The sequence below is a fragment of the Calonectris borealis genome, chromosome 2 (assembly GCF_964195595.1).
Source record: "Calonectris borealis chromosome 2, bCalBor7.hap1.2, whole genome shotgun sequence".
NCBI lineage: Eukaryota > Metazoa > Chordata > Aves > Procellariiformes > Procellariidae > Calonectris > Calonectris borealis.
The window spans coordinates 122,734,172-122,750,612 of NC_134313.1; the positions used below are offsets into that span (position 1 = coordinate 122,734,172).

Here is a 16,441-nt window from a genome sequence, read left to right on the forward strand (position 1 = left end):
ACAGTTCTGGGTTACTCAAAGAGAGAGCATTGAGTTAGGCAAAGTCATTCCATGTTCCATGTTAGCCTCTCCTTGTAACAACCTGTTTTTAATCCATCATTTAAGCTTCGTTCACCTCTACTATTCCCCTAACACTATTACAGCCTGCAATCTAGTGCTTAACTGGGTAGGACTGAAATGCCATTTTGCTCCGAAACACTGCATTTTCATTCCTAAGGGGGGAAGGAAAGTCTCAGAGAGCAGAGGGGGGGGTATGAGGAAACTTGATCGAATGGCACTAGCAGTCTAAGCACACAAGATAAATAAAACAGTGGGGAAGTGGAAACGTGGTCAAAGCCACAGCACTCAATTGGTGGGAGTCCCTAGTCACCAGATTTCAAGATTCCTGATAAATTCAAAGGAGGTTTCTGTTCCTTTGAGGGGACACTCTATGTGTCTGTTTTCTCTGCAGGAAATAATTCAGGACTCATTGGGCTGGAGCGGAGTAGCTGTGAGTCCAATGTGTAGTGCGGTTAGGACATTTACGCAGGAAAAACGATCGTTCTGGTCCTTGCTCCTGTAAAACAGTTTTGGAGCTCAAACTGGAACTTGGCTCTCCTGTTTAAGTCTGAAGAAGGTAACATAAAGAAGTCATGGGGCAACATTACTACCCCAAGGGGTTTGCCCATGTCTTGTGTGGCCCTGGATCCCATGGGTGCATCAGGTTTGTTTATCAACCCACTGTAGCCCAGCTCCCCTGCTCTCCCCCTGCTGAGTTGGGTTTAACTGGAAGGGAGACTCTGAAGGGCTCATCCCAGTCAGTGCTCAGGCAGTGTTAGAGTCATGCAAAGGATACAAGACTGGCACACAAGCCGCACCGACTGCTTCTGGCAACCGAGCTGGTCCTGTCTGGTTTCTATTCTAGCTTGGCAGTCTAAAGGAAAGGAGTGACCGAAGTCATTTTACAGTAAGGGAAGGGACGGTCACCGAGCAGCAATGCTCACGGCCAGGCTGAGCGGTGTCATATAGTGTGCAGGATGCTGTACCCAACACGTGATGCCTGCACCAAAACCAGCCAATATTCTTCCAGACCGAGTATATTTAGCAGCAGATTGTAAAGGACAGTGAAGAAAATAGTCCATCTGACAGGTGTTTTGCTTAGAAATACCTTTATTTTATAAAGCCACAGTTTGTTCTTTAAAGTTTTACCACACTTATAAAAAAGGGGTTGACAATTCTGAGGGAGAAAAGAAAAGCTGAAAACATTTCTTGTAATTCAGGGTTACACAAAGGTTATATTTATAATATATATATTTATTTATAATTTGGAGACAGTAGAGATGAAACTGCAATACGCGGGCAGCTGTTGGGTCATATTTCAGAGACTTGCTCATGTCCTACAAATAGCGTTTCTTGACAGAAGGGGTTCACAAGGACCATCCCGCTGTCACGGTAGTCGCCGTTGGCGGGGGAGCGCGGCTCGGAGAGGTGGTCCTAGGAGAAAGACAGAGAAGCAGGGTGAGCGCTTCACACCCCTCACTCTCCGTGAGCACGCAGGGCGCTCCGCTGCCCTGTGCGAATGCAGGTGAGAAATGGACTGTTATTTTTATCGCTTCTCCCAATCCTCCAAAAGTGCCTGAATTTTGGGGGCCCTGGCTAAGTTTGGTGAGCTGGTTTTGCCCTTCTTCAGGCAGTAGGAGCCGTGAGTAAAGAGCTCCTCTGATTGATAGTCAGGCTGATTCTTTCTCAGTCTGGGGACCCAGAAGTCAGATGCACCAAAGTTCAGGTCCCTTAGCAGAATATGAACTTTCACATTCTTTTTTTTTTTTTTTCCACTTTCATGACACATTGCAATAGTTTCCTGTCTATCAGCTGGGCTTGACTGCTCAGAGATGCATTTTCAGCTTTTTTTTTAAGTCAGGAAACCACATATATGGTTCCAAGCTACCCGAGCATGCCGCAGTTCAGTCATGTTCTGATCAGGTTTAAATGACTCAGATGACAGCTTCTGGAGAGCATCCTATGTGTGAATAGGATACCATGAAATTCTTAGTAAGTCTAGACCAGGTCCTGCCTTAGCTTGAGCAACATGATTGCCAGCAAAGTGGGGTTAATGAAGCGACTGTGAGTGCTTGTCTAGTCATCTCAGAGGTTCCTTTCTAAACACTTTTTTTTTAATTTAATGAGATGAGTTAGTCAGCTAGCTGATCTGGAAATCACTTTAGCATAAACCCAAATTCTCCACTGTTTCTAGGTTTTAAATACCTTTGAACTGAGCTAAATTATTCTTCTCTGTCTTGAGGCCAGGGAATACGTTTCTATCTGTAGGATCACCTGCCCATATATGAACAATCCCACTGAACCAGTCAGATCCCTTAAGTAAAGGCTGATGAGTATACACCACCACTACACACTGTCATATATTGATGTTTTGATTGCTTACATACTGGCAACACTCACTCCCTGAACCGGTATTTGAGAACGCATAGGCAGCTCCTGAGATATAAATGCACAAAATTTCTTTGCGTTATTAACTCCCACTACCCCCCTTATCTGATGCTGTGTGGGACACGCAGAACAGACAGATTAGAAGGACCAACTGTCAGTTACAAGCCAGCCCAAAGAGCTCTCCTAAGCAGTCATGGTATGGCTAGACATTGGCCATAGGCTCAAAAGGAAGAGAAACCCGGGAACAAATTCACCTAGAGGCGGTTAACTCCCGTGACCACCCCAGCAATATGGAACTGCAATGGCTGGGAATAGGATGGCAATCCGGTTTTGGCGACATATTTATCCCACCTTGTACATGTCTAGGGGTGAGTCCTTCTCCAAAAGCTGTTTCCCTGAATATGCATAGGGATTTCAAGGCTTTATTAATATGGCTTCCTCCCCACTTCTCCCAGCATGGCTTCAGTTACAGTTTTCAGACACTAGTTCTGCAAGTGAGGTACCTCTGAAGTCTCCAGGGACTGGATCTCTCTCGGTAACTCTACAGCATGCCTGTTGAAGTAGTCCATGGTAATAGCATTATTCCAATAGCTCAGGTTGTTTTCTGGGTTAGATGTCTTTTTCTTCCTCCTCATGCAGCAGACTGTCAGCAGAACTGCTGTCAATAGAAACAGGTCAAAAATCTGGTTATTTCCTTTCAATAAGGACTCATCAGTACCACAGATTTGTTTTTTACGTTACTTAAGGAGAGGGCTGGTGACCTTCATTCATACGATTCACTTTCAGTCAGATCTAGCTCTCTCCTAATAAACCCCACACAATTAAGTCAGAATCTGGGCCAAGCAGAGGAGGCTTTGGGCTTGGCAGAATATGCAGTTTTTACTTTCTTTTTGATGTGAGTTTATCATCTTCAAGATGTGGCTGCCTGGCTAACGAAAAGCTTTGGTGTTGTAACTGATGGTGTTTTAATACCTAAGCAGGGATTTATAGACCCTCTAGGACAGAGGGCACTCCCCAGGGACTGCGGAGGATGCCTCTGCGCAGATCTTTTCTGCTTCTAGCGCGTTCAGGTGCTGCAGCGATGAGCACATTAGCAAATGGGCAGTGAGAGACACCTGTCCTAGGCTCAAATACCAAATTCACAAACGCGTGTAGTTGCACGTCTTCAGTACCAAAAGCTTCTGCCCTGAAGCGCCACTGATCCCTGCCCCTGTCACCTCACATTCATAACTTGGATTTTGGGTACTTTGTGACTGTGCTCCAAAACATCAGCGACCGACCAGGGGAACAGATGGGCTTCTGAGCGGGATGAGACAGCGATGAGGTGGCGTGGAGATCCCCTCCGGCACCTGCCTCACGTAGCTTATGCTTCCAGGGTAGCACTAACCCCAGAGCTGGGGTTTTCCTGCCCGTCTCCATCAGCTGTATCAGGATGTGGGATCTACTGATAAGCGTAATCCGTTCCCCACGCTTGCCTGGGCGTTGGTGATGTCTGAGCAGGGCTTTTTTCCCCTATCTGCGGAGCACACTGAAGCTTCTGTAATCTGAAGTATTTGAGCTTAAAGTAGAGCAGTTAGGCAAGACAAAGTGACCAGCAAGTGAAACTTGTGGGTACAATTGTCTGGCCTCAAGGCCACCGGCAGCCGCCGACCGCAGAGGTGCCAGGGAAACGCTCCCCCGGCGGGCGGGCTGAACACAAAGCTGGTTGAGTGTTATTTTCTGGAATTGCTTTCGGTTTAGTCACCTCTGTTGCAATTCAGATGGGTAATCTTGGCAATTTTACGAAAGCCAGGCAAACCCACTGTAACGAACTTACTGCTCCCACCGGTCCAAGCTGAGGCGCGTGCGAGGGTTTATTCAGAGGACCAATGCATAAACTCTGTGCACCTATCTTGTACCTGTGGAATTAATTGACCAGTTGTGCTTGTAATCTACTTGATTTATACAGACAGACAGGTAGCTGGATGCGTACTTACTTTGATTTGTACCTGGGAAATAGGGAATGCCCTGCTGTAAATTCACTCCATTATTTCTAAACCCCTCATGGTAGAAAAGAAGCGAGCAAATATTCATGAAGCAGAAAAATATATTATTTTCTCAGCTACAACCAAAATTATTTATTAGAATTATAGCCCAGAGGAAAGAAAAGACTGCAGAGAGGTCAAAGCTGCTTTGTATGTTTTGACAAACGTTGCAGCTACCCATATGCTGTGGGTCTAATTTCTTATCCCATCTACTCACATAAAATGTCAATACAAAATTGCAAGGCTAGAGCTCTAGTTAAAACAAAAGAATAAGCTACTAAGAAAAAAAAATTAATGGGTTTGAGTTCAGGCAGTTTATGTCTCATTCAAAGGGAAAGGTGAGTTTATGCTATAAATCTTCCAAAACTAATGGAAAAATCTCCCGCGCTGTTCCCGCATGCTCAGAAAAGCAGGTCATCATTGAACTTACTATTATCTTTGACTCATATTGCTTCAGTCTTTCTATCACCAATCACTTCATTTGCTGACAGCCCGACAGCGCGACTCCCGCTGCTGCGCCCGTAGGCAGGCACCCCGTGGGGGCCACCAGAACTGTTCTCCCTGCCCAGGGAAATGCCCATCCTCCTGAAGGACTCCATCTTTGCTCCCTACTTTGCTGCTACCCTCTCGGTGTCCCAGCCCAGCCTGCAGGCTCATTAAGATCAGAAAGTGAAGCAGGACCTACATTTAGTCCTTCCCACTGCTGGCGAGAGCCAACAGACTTTGGAGCTTTTTGGTAGGCCAGCAACAAGTGCTCCCTAAGACACAGAGCATTTTTGAAGGTGCCTGAGGATAAGAGAGCCCCAGTAAAGCCAACTCTATCACTGCGCAAATATTTTGAGGTTTTACAGCTTATAAAACGTTGTGGCTGCTGACAGAGAAGTATTGGATTTGGGTTTTAGGGGCTGGAAAGCCGGTGACATTGAGTCAAGAGATATCTCTGCTTCTTCCAGCAGGAAATGGCCTTGCCATTGCAGATATGGTTGCTATAGAGCAATAATGCTCTCTCCCTTACTTACACTCTCGGCCTCCAACCTCAGTCCACACACAAGCAAATGGATGGAAGACCGTAGAAAATGGGTTCCCGAGCTTCCTCGAATATAACATATTTTAGCAGAAGGCTGTCTACCTAAGCTGCCCCAATTCAAAGCAGAGGAGACCTGATTTAAGGGAGAGAGAGAGAGGACAGTAGGGCTGGAATGGGGCTGTTCCCTCTCCACCTCATATTAACTACCCTTTTGGGGCACATTTTAGTGAAATTAATGTAGCTGACATAGGACTGCTCACTTCCAGAACAATACTAGGAACAGGGTACAGCTTTACCGATATTCTTAGATATCTATTTTCTCCAATGATTAGAATTATGTGTATTACAGAAAAAACTGTTTCCAGACAGAGAGTTGTGATGGCCAGCGAGGACATATTAAGTGGATGAAATACATAGAGGGCAGAGATGGTTTGGAAGGGAGAAAAGGCAGTAATAACAACACAGAGCTGAAGAAGAGAAACAGTAGCTCTAATATCCCGCTTATCTTTCCTGGTATATTATGTGATGCCCTCGTAAGGACAAGAAAGTGCTGTTGTTCAGTGCTGCCATGTATTACCTCTGTTTCAGAGATGGCCAACCCTTCGGGCAGAAAAAGGGCTAACTCTTCTCTGTTTTTCAAACACTCACCTGGCTGCTTTCTGGGAGTCAGAAAAGCTAAACCGGCTTTTCCCTTTGCCTGCTCCATGTTAAAGTCAATAGCGAGTGCCACGAGAAGGACACTTCCGCGTTGTCCCTGTGTCAGCCTGAAGCTCCCCGTACAGAGATTACGATACATGTTAGAAAATACCAGGGGTCTCTGCAATTTTGTGGAGGTTCAGGGAGTTCAGAAGCATTTCTAACCCGTATCCTTTGACCTGCTCCTAGTCTGGAGGGAGAAAAGTCAACCCACACGTTCAGGGGCTAAGAGCTGCTGACGAGTTCTGGCTCTGACGCCGGCCTCTTTCTGGCCCTAAGGCAAATTACATCTGCATTATCTGTCCCCCCACCCATGAAACAGGACATAATACATCCCACAAATGGGAGAAAACAGATTCTCACAGATTTACAGGTTTCTAGGCTGGTGGGAACATGTCCATCATTTACTCTCACCTGCACAACACCTGCACACCAGGAGACTTTCACCCGTTAACTTAACCATAAGCTGTATTTAAGGTACAGCACATCTCATAGGAAAATACCCAGCTTCATTTAAGGACATGGAGTGACCAGATATCCATCCCATTCTGACAAAGTTTGTTTCAATACTTAATTTCCATTGTGGGGACATGTTTCCATTCCCCTTGTTGTCTACATACCTCCAGCTTTATCTGCTACTTCCTCAGTCTCCTTTTGCCTTTTTTATTAAAAGCTTCTGCTATGCTATCAGAAATGTCCCCCATATATGTGGGCTTCACACAAATGGAGTTATGTTGCATTTCCCAGCTCTTAAATCACTCGCATGCCTCTTTTCTAATCTTCCAATCTTTTTTTTTAAAACATAAACCACCAGGATTATACACCATATTCAATACTGGCCTCATAAATGGTGTGTAATGAGATCATATCAACTCCCTACAGTTTCCTGATAGTCTTCTGTCTCTTCTTTCAACTCACTTAAATATTTTACCAATCTTATATAGCTGCATACCTCCAGCTCCCACATAAAACACCATGTTAACAGACCTGAACGTTGCAAGCACTTATAAGTCAGAAGATGTTCAGACTGAAGGATGTTAATTTACTTCTCCCTATGCCTGCAGATCATAATATAAACTAAGTTTCTACAGACCCCTTGCCTCAATGACTAAAATAGTGGGTTTTCCATATTTCTTTCAGTTTCCCTCATTTACTGTGTCCGTCTAGAGTAGTACAAGCTTAGCTGCAATACAGGTATCACGATGCGTTTGGTTATTAACCACAGCTGCTTACATTTGGAGACAGGAGGCTCTTCTCCAGCTCAGTCTGAGCTCACATCTGGGGATTAGGCTCAGGGCTTGGGATCTCTCTCGCTTCAGACCAGGAAGCAAACATTCCTAGGTTTTGCGATGGAGAAAGTGGGTGAGATAATTTTGGAACGCGTCCCAGTGCATGAAATGTGAGTTAAGTGGGGTTAGGTCCAAGGCAATTCTTTATATATTCTTTGAGTTCTGCTGATGCCTGCGTTCGGAGGCTCAGCCTTCCTCTCGCGTTTTCCCGTGTCAGCAGAACTGACTGAATGAATTGACTTCTGCGCATCTGATTTGCAAGTTTCTGTTCTTCCACGTTTTATCGTGTCATTCTGTAATTACAGAGATGTAAGTACTGGGAGCCCAAGGACTGGGACGGTGGGTTTTAAAATGAGTTCATATTGTGTCTTGTTTTGCATTGCAGAGACAGGCACCCACACACACACAAATGCACGTGCACAAAAATGTTCAAGGACACCGCAAAACCAACTCAAACTATGACATGCAGAAAATACTGCTATCAGTGTTATATATGACTTTCCTTTTCTGGGAACACAATGATACAGAATCCTTCATTTTTGCAGCCCTCAAATGGCATTAGCAACATTACCCCCGTTATTTATATCACAAAACTGAGGTACCAAAAGGTGAAATGATTTCTCCAGGATCACACAGCAGACGTGCCTCGCACATTCCTATTCAAAGCATTACTTTTCTGGCTAGCATTTTAAGGGATTGCAGAGAGACTCAGAAACCTATGCATCCTTAAAGAAATATGTACTGTAAGGATGGGGAGGCTAAATCCCATCTCTTATTTCAGCAGGCGAGCTCCTGAGGCCCAGGTCTTCAGCCTAGTGCTATAGCCACTGAGCCGTGCCACCAGCACGGCTGGTGGGACCTGCCAGTCCTCGGTGGGGCTCAGATGCCAGGGCACAGCGATGCTGAACAAACCCTCTGCTGCTTCCTGCTCTTAGGTGCAAATCCCCACGGCAGGGACGGGCCGGTGAGGAGCCCTGGCAGGGTCTTTCCTCCGCAAGGAGAAGTGCAGCATCCCAGGCACTTCTTCCAGTGGCGACGAGGAGCCAAGGGCTCCTGCGGTCACTTTCTAGCAGGTCACTTCCCCTGCTATGGAAGTTAAAATGCTCACAGGTTTGCATTTAACAGGTGCCTGTCAATAAAAGGTGTGACAGCGAGCAGCGCGTGGGGCCTTACTGCGCCACGCGTCAGAGAGGGACAGACGTGTCTCTGCAGCATCGTGGTGCATTTTCCCTTCCGAGGATTTCGGGCAGCACAAGCTGCGCCCAGAAGTCCCCTGAGAAGGAAGGCTTTTCCAGGCTCCTCGCCACCCCTCGCACGGGGGAGGGATTATGGGGACAGGCACAAGGGCTCCCGGCAGAGGAGAGATGCGCTGGAAACAGCCCGGAGGTCAGTGAGCTGGCTCAGGGGCACTCCTCATTAGCAGGAGGAGGGAGCCAAGTTAATTAGATTCCTGCAGCTCTGCAGCCGTGCACAGGCTCCGGTTGCCTCTCCTCACCTCCTTCCACTTCTTTCCAGGGTGTGTTGCTAACTTCCCTGCCTCGGGGCTGCCTCTCCCTCTGGTGCAGGGCCTCACCCTTTCTCACAGGTGTCTCAGCAGCAGCTCAGGGCTTGCTGTTCCCCTCGGTGGGTCTGGCCAGCAGCCTTGAAGGTGCCAGCCTGAGCACAGAGCCGCCAGCCTGCAGCTCCGGGTCAGCAATAACCTCCCATGATACGAGTCCTCAGTGACTTTCTCCGTGGCTTGTTCCCTCCTAAGGCAGCTCAGATATTTAAGAGCACGGGGCTGAGTCTTGGTATCTGAGATACCTCCACCCTTCAGCATCCCGAGGCAGAAGCAGGACAGTGTTTTCTCAGTCCATGCCCACAACAGCTGTGAGAGCCTCTCACTGGAAACATTTTCACCCCCTGAAGATGAAATGAAATCCAAATGGCTGTACTCTTCGTCCGTCTCTTAGCATCAGCCCCCTCTAGACCAGAAGTGACGAGCAAATGCCAGCATGGGGCCTTCTGTCCTCAGCTGCAGGCGCCTGTGCCCGGGAGGTGGCGACAGTCCCCTTCCCGCACCGCACACCCCGCACCGTACACCACACACGGTACACGGTACACCACACACCGCCCACCCCTGCCTGAAGATAGGCAGATGCCTGAGGATCGGGAAATAAAGTGCCCCTCCGGTGTGCAGCACAGCGGGGAGCCATGACCGAGACATATGCATCTGGGTAAAAGTGCTTTAGGTTGTTATAACTTATTTTTCATCTCCTATAGGAATAACCTATGCCTGTACAACAGCACTTATTATGGCATAGTTTAAACAGCCTAACTTTTGGATGAAAGCAATTCCCTAGGCACTTCAGCCAGATCAAAAAAAATCCCATTTAAATGCCTGCCTGCCATTCATTTCAACTCTGAAGTATGTCTGAGGATCCCCAGATTTCAAAAGGAGAGTCCCACTGAAGACCATCCTCAGAAATTTGGTCCTGAAAGCAGGACTTAAATATTTGAATCATTTAAACACTCAGTTGTATTAGAGCCGGTATAGATAATTTTCAAAACAACATTTGCCTTTCTAAAAAAATGCAGCTTACAAATACAAGAAAAGGAATAGGCACAGTCATATGAACACATACGTATGGTAAGAAGAAAAGTTTAAACATCACTATTTAATGAATAGTGGGTTAGAAGTCCTGCCAACAGACTCTTCATATTATTATTATTAATAACTATCATCAGTTATTAGCTCACATATGGCACACTGCAGGCAGAGGCATACACCAGTTTACACACTGGTTATGCTTCCTCTGCTTGTGTTGTATGGTGCTGTATTTTGTGTTTTGTATTTGGATGCTTTCTATCCAGCTCAGCTTTCTTTCTGAATATTGGCCCAAAACATAATGCTTGGAAAAATTTATTTGATCCTCTATTTCTACTAACTGATAGACAAGTTCATCAAATATTGCTGCTTCTCATCATGTGCTTGCTATATCCCAGTTTCTCCTCTCCACCTTTCGCAGAAGTACGTATGCACACTTCTGCTTTGGTTTCTCTGTATTTTGATTGTCCATTTTTTAGGTTTAAGCTTTGTTCTCACTTGTGGCTTTAACCACGTTGGCAATAGCAGAAGCGGTGGTCCCAGAGGTACAAGTCTAACAGATACGCTGAGCCAACCCAATAATGTGCAGCCGCTGAGAGGATGAGCGCGGCTCCCTCTCCGGGTGCGTATTCCTGCAGCCTCATCCGCTCCGGGTCTCGTGCTCACCTGGCCCTGCGGGGAGCCGATTCAGCTCACCGGCTGGACAGAAAGTAACACAGAGCAAAGTGAATATTTTTTGACCACTTTAGCAATCTGGAAGTGTCTCGGGGAGGTGTCAGGTCAGGCCCAGGCGGAAGGAGAGGAGCAGGATCAGGCGGCTGCGCCTCGGAGAGGGCAGGAGAGAGCAGCACTGTCCTTTTTGGCAGAAGTAAGCTGTGTGCGAGACTGGCTTGGTCAGCTCATCTAGCCTTGTCCTCAGTACAGCCGTAGCTGTAAATAACAGAATTAATACTCAGTATTTTTGGCTGCTACCCTTTTATGTTTCCTCAGGCAGCAAAGGCTGGGAAATTTTTGGTTTTGTTTCACTCCAGACAGATCAGCATAATCACACCCCGCAACAGCAAAACCCCGGAGAATATGTTGTCCCGCTTTGCTGATATAACCCAGCTAAGCAGGGGACACCCCGGCATCCACTCACAAGCTTTTTCATAATTTCTCATGTGTTTTTTGTAACTGAGTCAAATGACAAGACCCTAAGCCGGCTCTGGGAACCCAACCTGCCCTGGTCCCGCAGGTGGCTGACTCCTGGTGTCTGAAGGCCAGGATTTCCAACTCTTCCTGCTCCCTCGGCAGCTGCAAAGTCGGAATTAAAATGGAGGAAACCAGCACTTTGGTTATCAGACTTTAAAATCTGATAGTTCACAAACAGCCTGCAATGAAATATTTTATTGTGCTGGAAAACTGGTGTTTCCTAAGGTATTAGTCATTACAACCGTCATTAAACCTTTGGGTTAGCAGTGGGCTTTTAAAATCCAATTCCAGGGCAGCATATAGCGGTTCCTAGCTTAAAGACTTGTACAATTTTTGGTCACCAGCTTAAATGCCTTGAAGTAAAGCTGCTTTGCCTTCTAGAGTTGTTCAGCCTTGTGTTACACCCTCAAACGGAGGGCTCTAAAAGACTAAGTGATTTCTAATAGCAACAGAGCAAGTATGCTTTGAGTGTAAACATTTCAGCCCTGCATTTCGAAGCTAAGCGCTTTGGTCAGTGAATGTGATCTCTGTCTAGTGATTGCTTCTCTTCCATCTCAAGCCGCCCTGCCTCTGTTAGCTCTCCACCAGGTCCTTGAATCATGGGCCGAAATCTGAATTTTAAGGAAAGAGAAAGCAAAATAAAGTGGCGGTTAACTTACAACATGAGGATATAGGTACGCTGATAGCCAGAATGATCCAGGCAATGTCCATCTTGCTGAGACAGATGGTTGCTCTGTGCTGGGGTTTGTCCCCCTCGGTGACATGGGAGATGTTTCCTTGCACCCCGGGTTTCCAGGTCCCGGCAGGAACCAGTCTGTTTAGGAAGTTCCCGGTGGCGGTGGAGCCAGCCGTGGAAACGGAGCTGGACAACCTCGTGGCAGGCACTGCGGAGAGAGCACTGCCCAGCAAGGTCGCGTTAGTCACCGCACCGTGCTGCGTTGGAGCGGGTCCCTTGGGGTCTCCCGCTGCCGGGGAGGAGACGCTGACGTCAAAACTGGTCTGAACCGAGTGACCCGCTGCTGCTGTTGCAGATCCAGAGCCAGCAAACAGAGGGACGTTTGTACTGAGATTCAAGGTTACCCAAGAGTTGTTTTTGCTCAGCATATCCCATACGCCGTAGCGGGTGGGTTTAAAAGGCACCGACACTGCTTCAGGATCAGTTGATGGTCCAGCAGTTGTGGTGGCAAAATCTGCCTCCTGCACCACTAGCTCGGCCCCGTCCCCTCGCTCTGCTTCCCTAAGGCTTCCCGAGGCGTTGCGGTGGGGAGAAGGGTCTGAGTGTGTAGTTCTTGCCAGCCCCGTGCCATTCGGATCGCTGGACGCTGCGGCCTGGGACTGAAACGGGTGGTCTGTGAAAGGGCTCCTCAGGGTGGGGAAGGGAGAGTGCAGGGTCGTCTTTAGGTAAGGCTCTGAGGACTCTGTGAAGTTGCCTTTGAAAACCTGGAATATTTTCCCCTTGGGGCGAGTCTGTCCCGAGTACAAAGCACTCTGGTTGTATAAATGATACGTTTCCTTTTCGCCGACGCGAGGGCCGCTCGCTTGTTTTTGCCCGGTGGAAGGGGCTTTCTCCGTCAGGCTGACGGGACGGGGAACGGCGCGAGCGGACGTGGGAAGGGGCTCTGCCGCGTGGCGGTCTTTGTGGCGAGGTGTTGTTCCCATGGCTGTGATAGTGGTAGTGTCCATCGGGAAGCCCTGAGAGGAGGAGACAGTGGGAGACAGTACCTGAACAGAAAACACCAGCTCTTCTGTCAGTGCCAAGATCAGTAGAACACCTGGAGGAAAAAACACAGAGAGAGGGTGAGACACCAGGGAGGGACCAGCGGACAGGGAACGGCACTCTGGAAGGAAGGAATACCTTCCATGTTCTGCAGAAGGACAGAAGAGTTAGCATCCCACTTTGTTGGCTTCTCTGGCTAAGTAGGAAGAGAAAGGAAAATCTGCAGGGGCTGCAGGGCCCCAGGGCCGTGGGAGTGGTGAGGTGGGAACGGGAAGGTTGCAGGGAATCTCTGCGGGAAAGGGAGAGAGGAGCTTGCAGTAGGCACTCAGGAGAGTGCTTTAAAGCACCACCTGAAGTGCCATAGGCAGATGATTTCCCTGTAGAAGCTACAAAGCATCCTACTCTTTCCGGGTAGAAACAAAAGACGTTTTCATTTTTGTTTTGGCCAGGAGGCCTCCAGATGAATGTCCACATCATTATGGGGAACCTTAGTCCGCTCATTCTTTTGGCTGCAAAATCCTAAATTTGGCTGCCTCCAGTCTTGGATGCCATTAAGCAATCTGTTTTTTTGAGAGAGCAGCTGCTTAGCCCTTGCTGAAAATTAGGTCAAGAAGGGATGTCTGATGAGAGGGCTTCCAGGGTTATACATGCTGTCCTTCACTTAGCAACTTCGGAAAATCTAGTCACTTATTTTAGAGTATGAGATGTGGAAAATCTCCAAATGTTAAAAATGAACAAGAAAACATAGCTATCACAGCCGTTTTAAAAAGCCACGTGATTATTAGGGGTCTGACTCAATCTAACACAACTGCCCTTCGCACCCATACACAAATGTTTGGTTGTAACCTGTTCTCTGCTCACATGTGCTGTGGGACTGGATTGTGTCAAATTTGCCTTCCGCCACTCTCCGTAGTGCACATCATTTCATGAGGTGCCAGATTCACACCGCTGGGAACATCAATTCTTCCATTTACTCCTAGTCCAGATAATGGACGTGGGCAGCTGCAGTAGCATAAGCCTCCCTGGGATGCAGGGCTAATACACCGTGAGTTAGCGTGACCTGCAGGGACCACATCAATCACATGTCACCATTTCCATATGTTGAAGCTGTCGAGTGTAATGTGGATCTCTGCCCACTAGGAAGCACACGGAATAAATCCATTTTGCACAGTCCACTGAGCATCATCAGATGGCACCATCAGCCCTGTGCTAGTGTGAATTTCAACCAGCGGTGTCACGGTGAAAAACGTTGTTGCAGTCTTAACAAATCAGGGAGATGAGTTCGTCAAAGCTGCAGGACTCCAAACTGGGTAATGATCACCTTCCAGCAAAGACTATGGAGTACCTTCCTGCCCCCTTCTCCACACTTCCCAGGCTTGCCAGCTTTGTCCGCGAGCGTTGTTATGCCATTTAGTTCTACCCTACTTGGGAATATCTGTTATGGGCACCAGCAGAAAAGGAAGATGGGGACTTGGGAAAATGAAAGAAGATCTCTGATTAGGTGTCCATTGGGCCCTAGGGCTCTGTTGCACGTTGGGCAGACACAATTGCCATGAAATGTGTTTATTCTGAACCCTGTGCATCATTCACACCCATTCGCAAGCAGTGCAACACGCATAGCAAAAACTCACCAAAGGAGCAGCACCTATTCCTCTTACCCAGCTAAATGCTCTACTTTGATCATTAACCATCATTTCTGAACCAGATCAGCGCAGAGCTCTGCAACCCACAAAATTCACCTCATCTTGCCCCCAGCAGCCTCCTGTTACTTCACAGAGTATCCAGAAGATGAAAACACTGACTGGATAACGTAGTGAGAGCCGATTACAAGCAATGCATTTTCCACTGCCTGATGCTAAAATTAGCTCTTTTTTTTATTATTTCTGAAATAAATATCTCTGACAAATAAACCTTTTCTGGGATACTGCTTCCCAGTTCCTAGCCAGCCACAGACAATATGCTCTTAGCAGAACACCTACTCAAAGAAAAAAACATATTCTGTACACTGAGATGCAACCAGGAGAGCAGATCGTGCTATACTCGTGGAGTATCACTCTTGGAAATGAAAGGCAGGAGTTATCTTCACATTTTTGGCAGCACTTATTCTGAGGTCAAGGTCAAAGCAGATATTCTAGTGTCCATATGGCTAATATTTCATGCCAAGAGAAGTTGCTGCCACAGAACAAACTCAAAGAGGAAAGGATGACCATTTATTTTGGATTTGGTGTGTGGAGATAATGTTTCAGGAAACTTTAGGCCTGCTGTTCTGAGCACACAAGATAAAGTGCATTGGCAGATCTTATGAGATACTAGATTATGATGATTGTAATGCCTGCTAAAATTTTTGGATGTTCTTTGTGTAACCACTTCCTCTCACACCTCATGCGCAGAAAAACATCTCTATTGGGTTAATAGGATATAACAGGATATTCCTTAAGAAATAAGGAAGTTGTCAGCTTTTCTGCATATTGTGCCCTGGGGTTAGAAACCCTGATCTTTGGCTAAAAACCTATTTAACATCCATCCCCACTTCTTGAAATACTGATAAATCAGAAGCTTGCTGCTGTAAAGATTTACAGTCTCTCTGGGGCAGTCTGTTGTGGTAGCAGGTCACCACACATCAGGCAGGGGAAGCCAGATGCATTAAGCTAGTACCTTTAGGTGGCTTGTAAAGCATGAATAATTACTCAAAGGAAATACTACATCAGAAGTAATTTATCTGACAATAAACAATAATCCCCATGACATTTGGCTGTCTCAGGCTGTGGCAGTCAGGTTTTGCTCATCTGCTAGACTCCCTTTAACAGCCTCTGCAGAGCCACCGTGGCCCCATAAGCTACAGCTTCTTAGGACTTTTTTACTGGTTGAATGGACCACAGTAACTCCTTCAGTGACAACCAGAGCTAATCTGTGCCCCTAACTACAGAAAAAATATTCAGCTTAGTAGATAATCGTAAAAATAGCCAGTGCTGTATATTTAGGGAGAACCAGCTGATAATAAGGACTTCACAGTGGGCTTTGCTGGCCCTTTTAAGTAGAATTAATTGGCTTTATAATTGATCAACAGCCAACTAGAAAGCAAAAGTAAAGCTGGAATTGGTATTTTCAGATACTCTGCATCGTCACCTAAGCATGCTCTGGCTGGATTTGCAGTGACCAGATTGCCCAAAGCTCCTGCTTACTTTTCTATCACTCAAGGATATGCAATGTCTTACAAAGTGGGACTCTTATTGAGGTCCCTGATATTAGACTGCCCTCTTTGGCAACTTTGGCTTAAGCCTAGGAAAATGATATTCTGAATTTCTCTACCAAGGCGCAGGAAGCACTTGTCACAGAAATGGACTTCACCAACCCCTGCAAATTTCCTCCCTTCCCAACCTCTGTCTCTGCTTCACAAATACACCCGCACTGAGAAAAGGGCCATGGTGGGTATGCCGCCAGTCATCCCCTGGTGCCTCAGCTTACCCTCAATCAAGACTACCA

General features: G+C 46.9%; 1 protein-coding gene across 1 annotated transcript; it reads right to left on the bottom strand.

Moving 5' to 3' along the window:
• Window positions 1-1,135: 1,135 nt before the first annotated feature.
• TMEM108 (transmembrane protein 108) lies at window positions 1,136-13,010 on the bottom strand. The gene is made up of 3 exons (XM_075140746.1): window positions 11,901-13,010; window positions 2,931-3,085; window positions 1,136-1,473 (listed from the first exon to the last, which is right to left on the bottom strand). Exons 1-3 carry the CDS (start codon window positions 12,922-12,924, stop codon window positions 1,351-1,353), a joined length of 1,302 nt encoding a protein of 433 aa, XP_074996847.1. The 5' UTR covers window positions 12,925-13,010; the 3' UTR covers window positions 1,136-1,350.
• Window positions 13,011-16,441: the final 3,431 nt, after the last annotated feature.

Excerpts from the sequence above, each read along its gene's own strand:
- TMEM108 (XM_075140746.1), bottom strand. The coding sequence starts at position 12,924 with ATGGACACTACCACTATCACAGCCATGGGAACAACACCTCGCCACAAA. Across the intron at positions 3,086-11,900 it reads CGTACCTATATCCTCATGTT|CAGTTCTGCTGACAGTCTGC; the intron begins GTAAGTTAACCG and ends TTCTATTGACAG. Across the intron at positions 1,474-2,930 it reads AGTCCCTGGAGACTTCAGAG|GACCACCTCTCCGAGCCGCG; the intron begins GTACCTCACTTG and ends TCTTTCTCCTAG.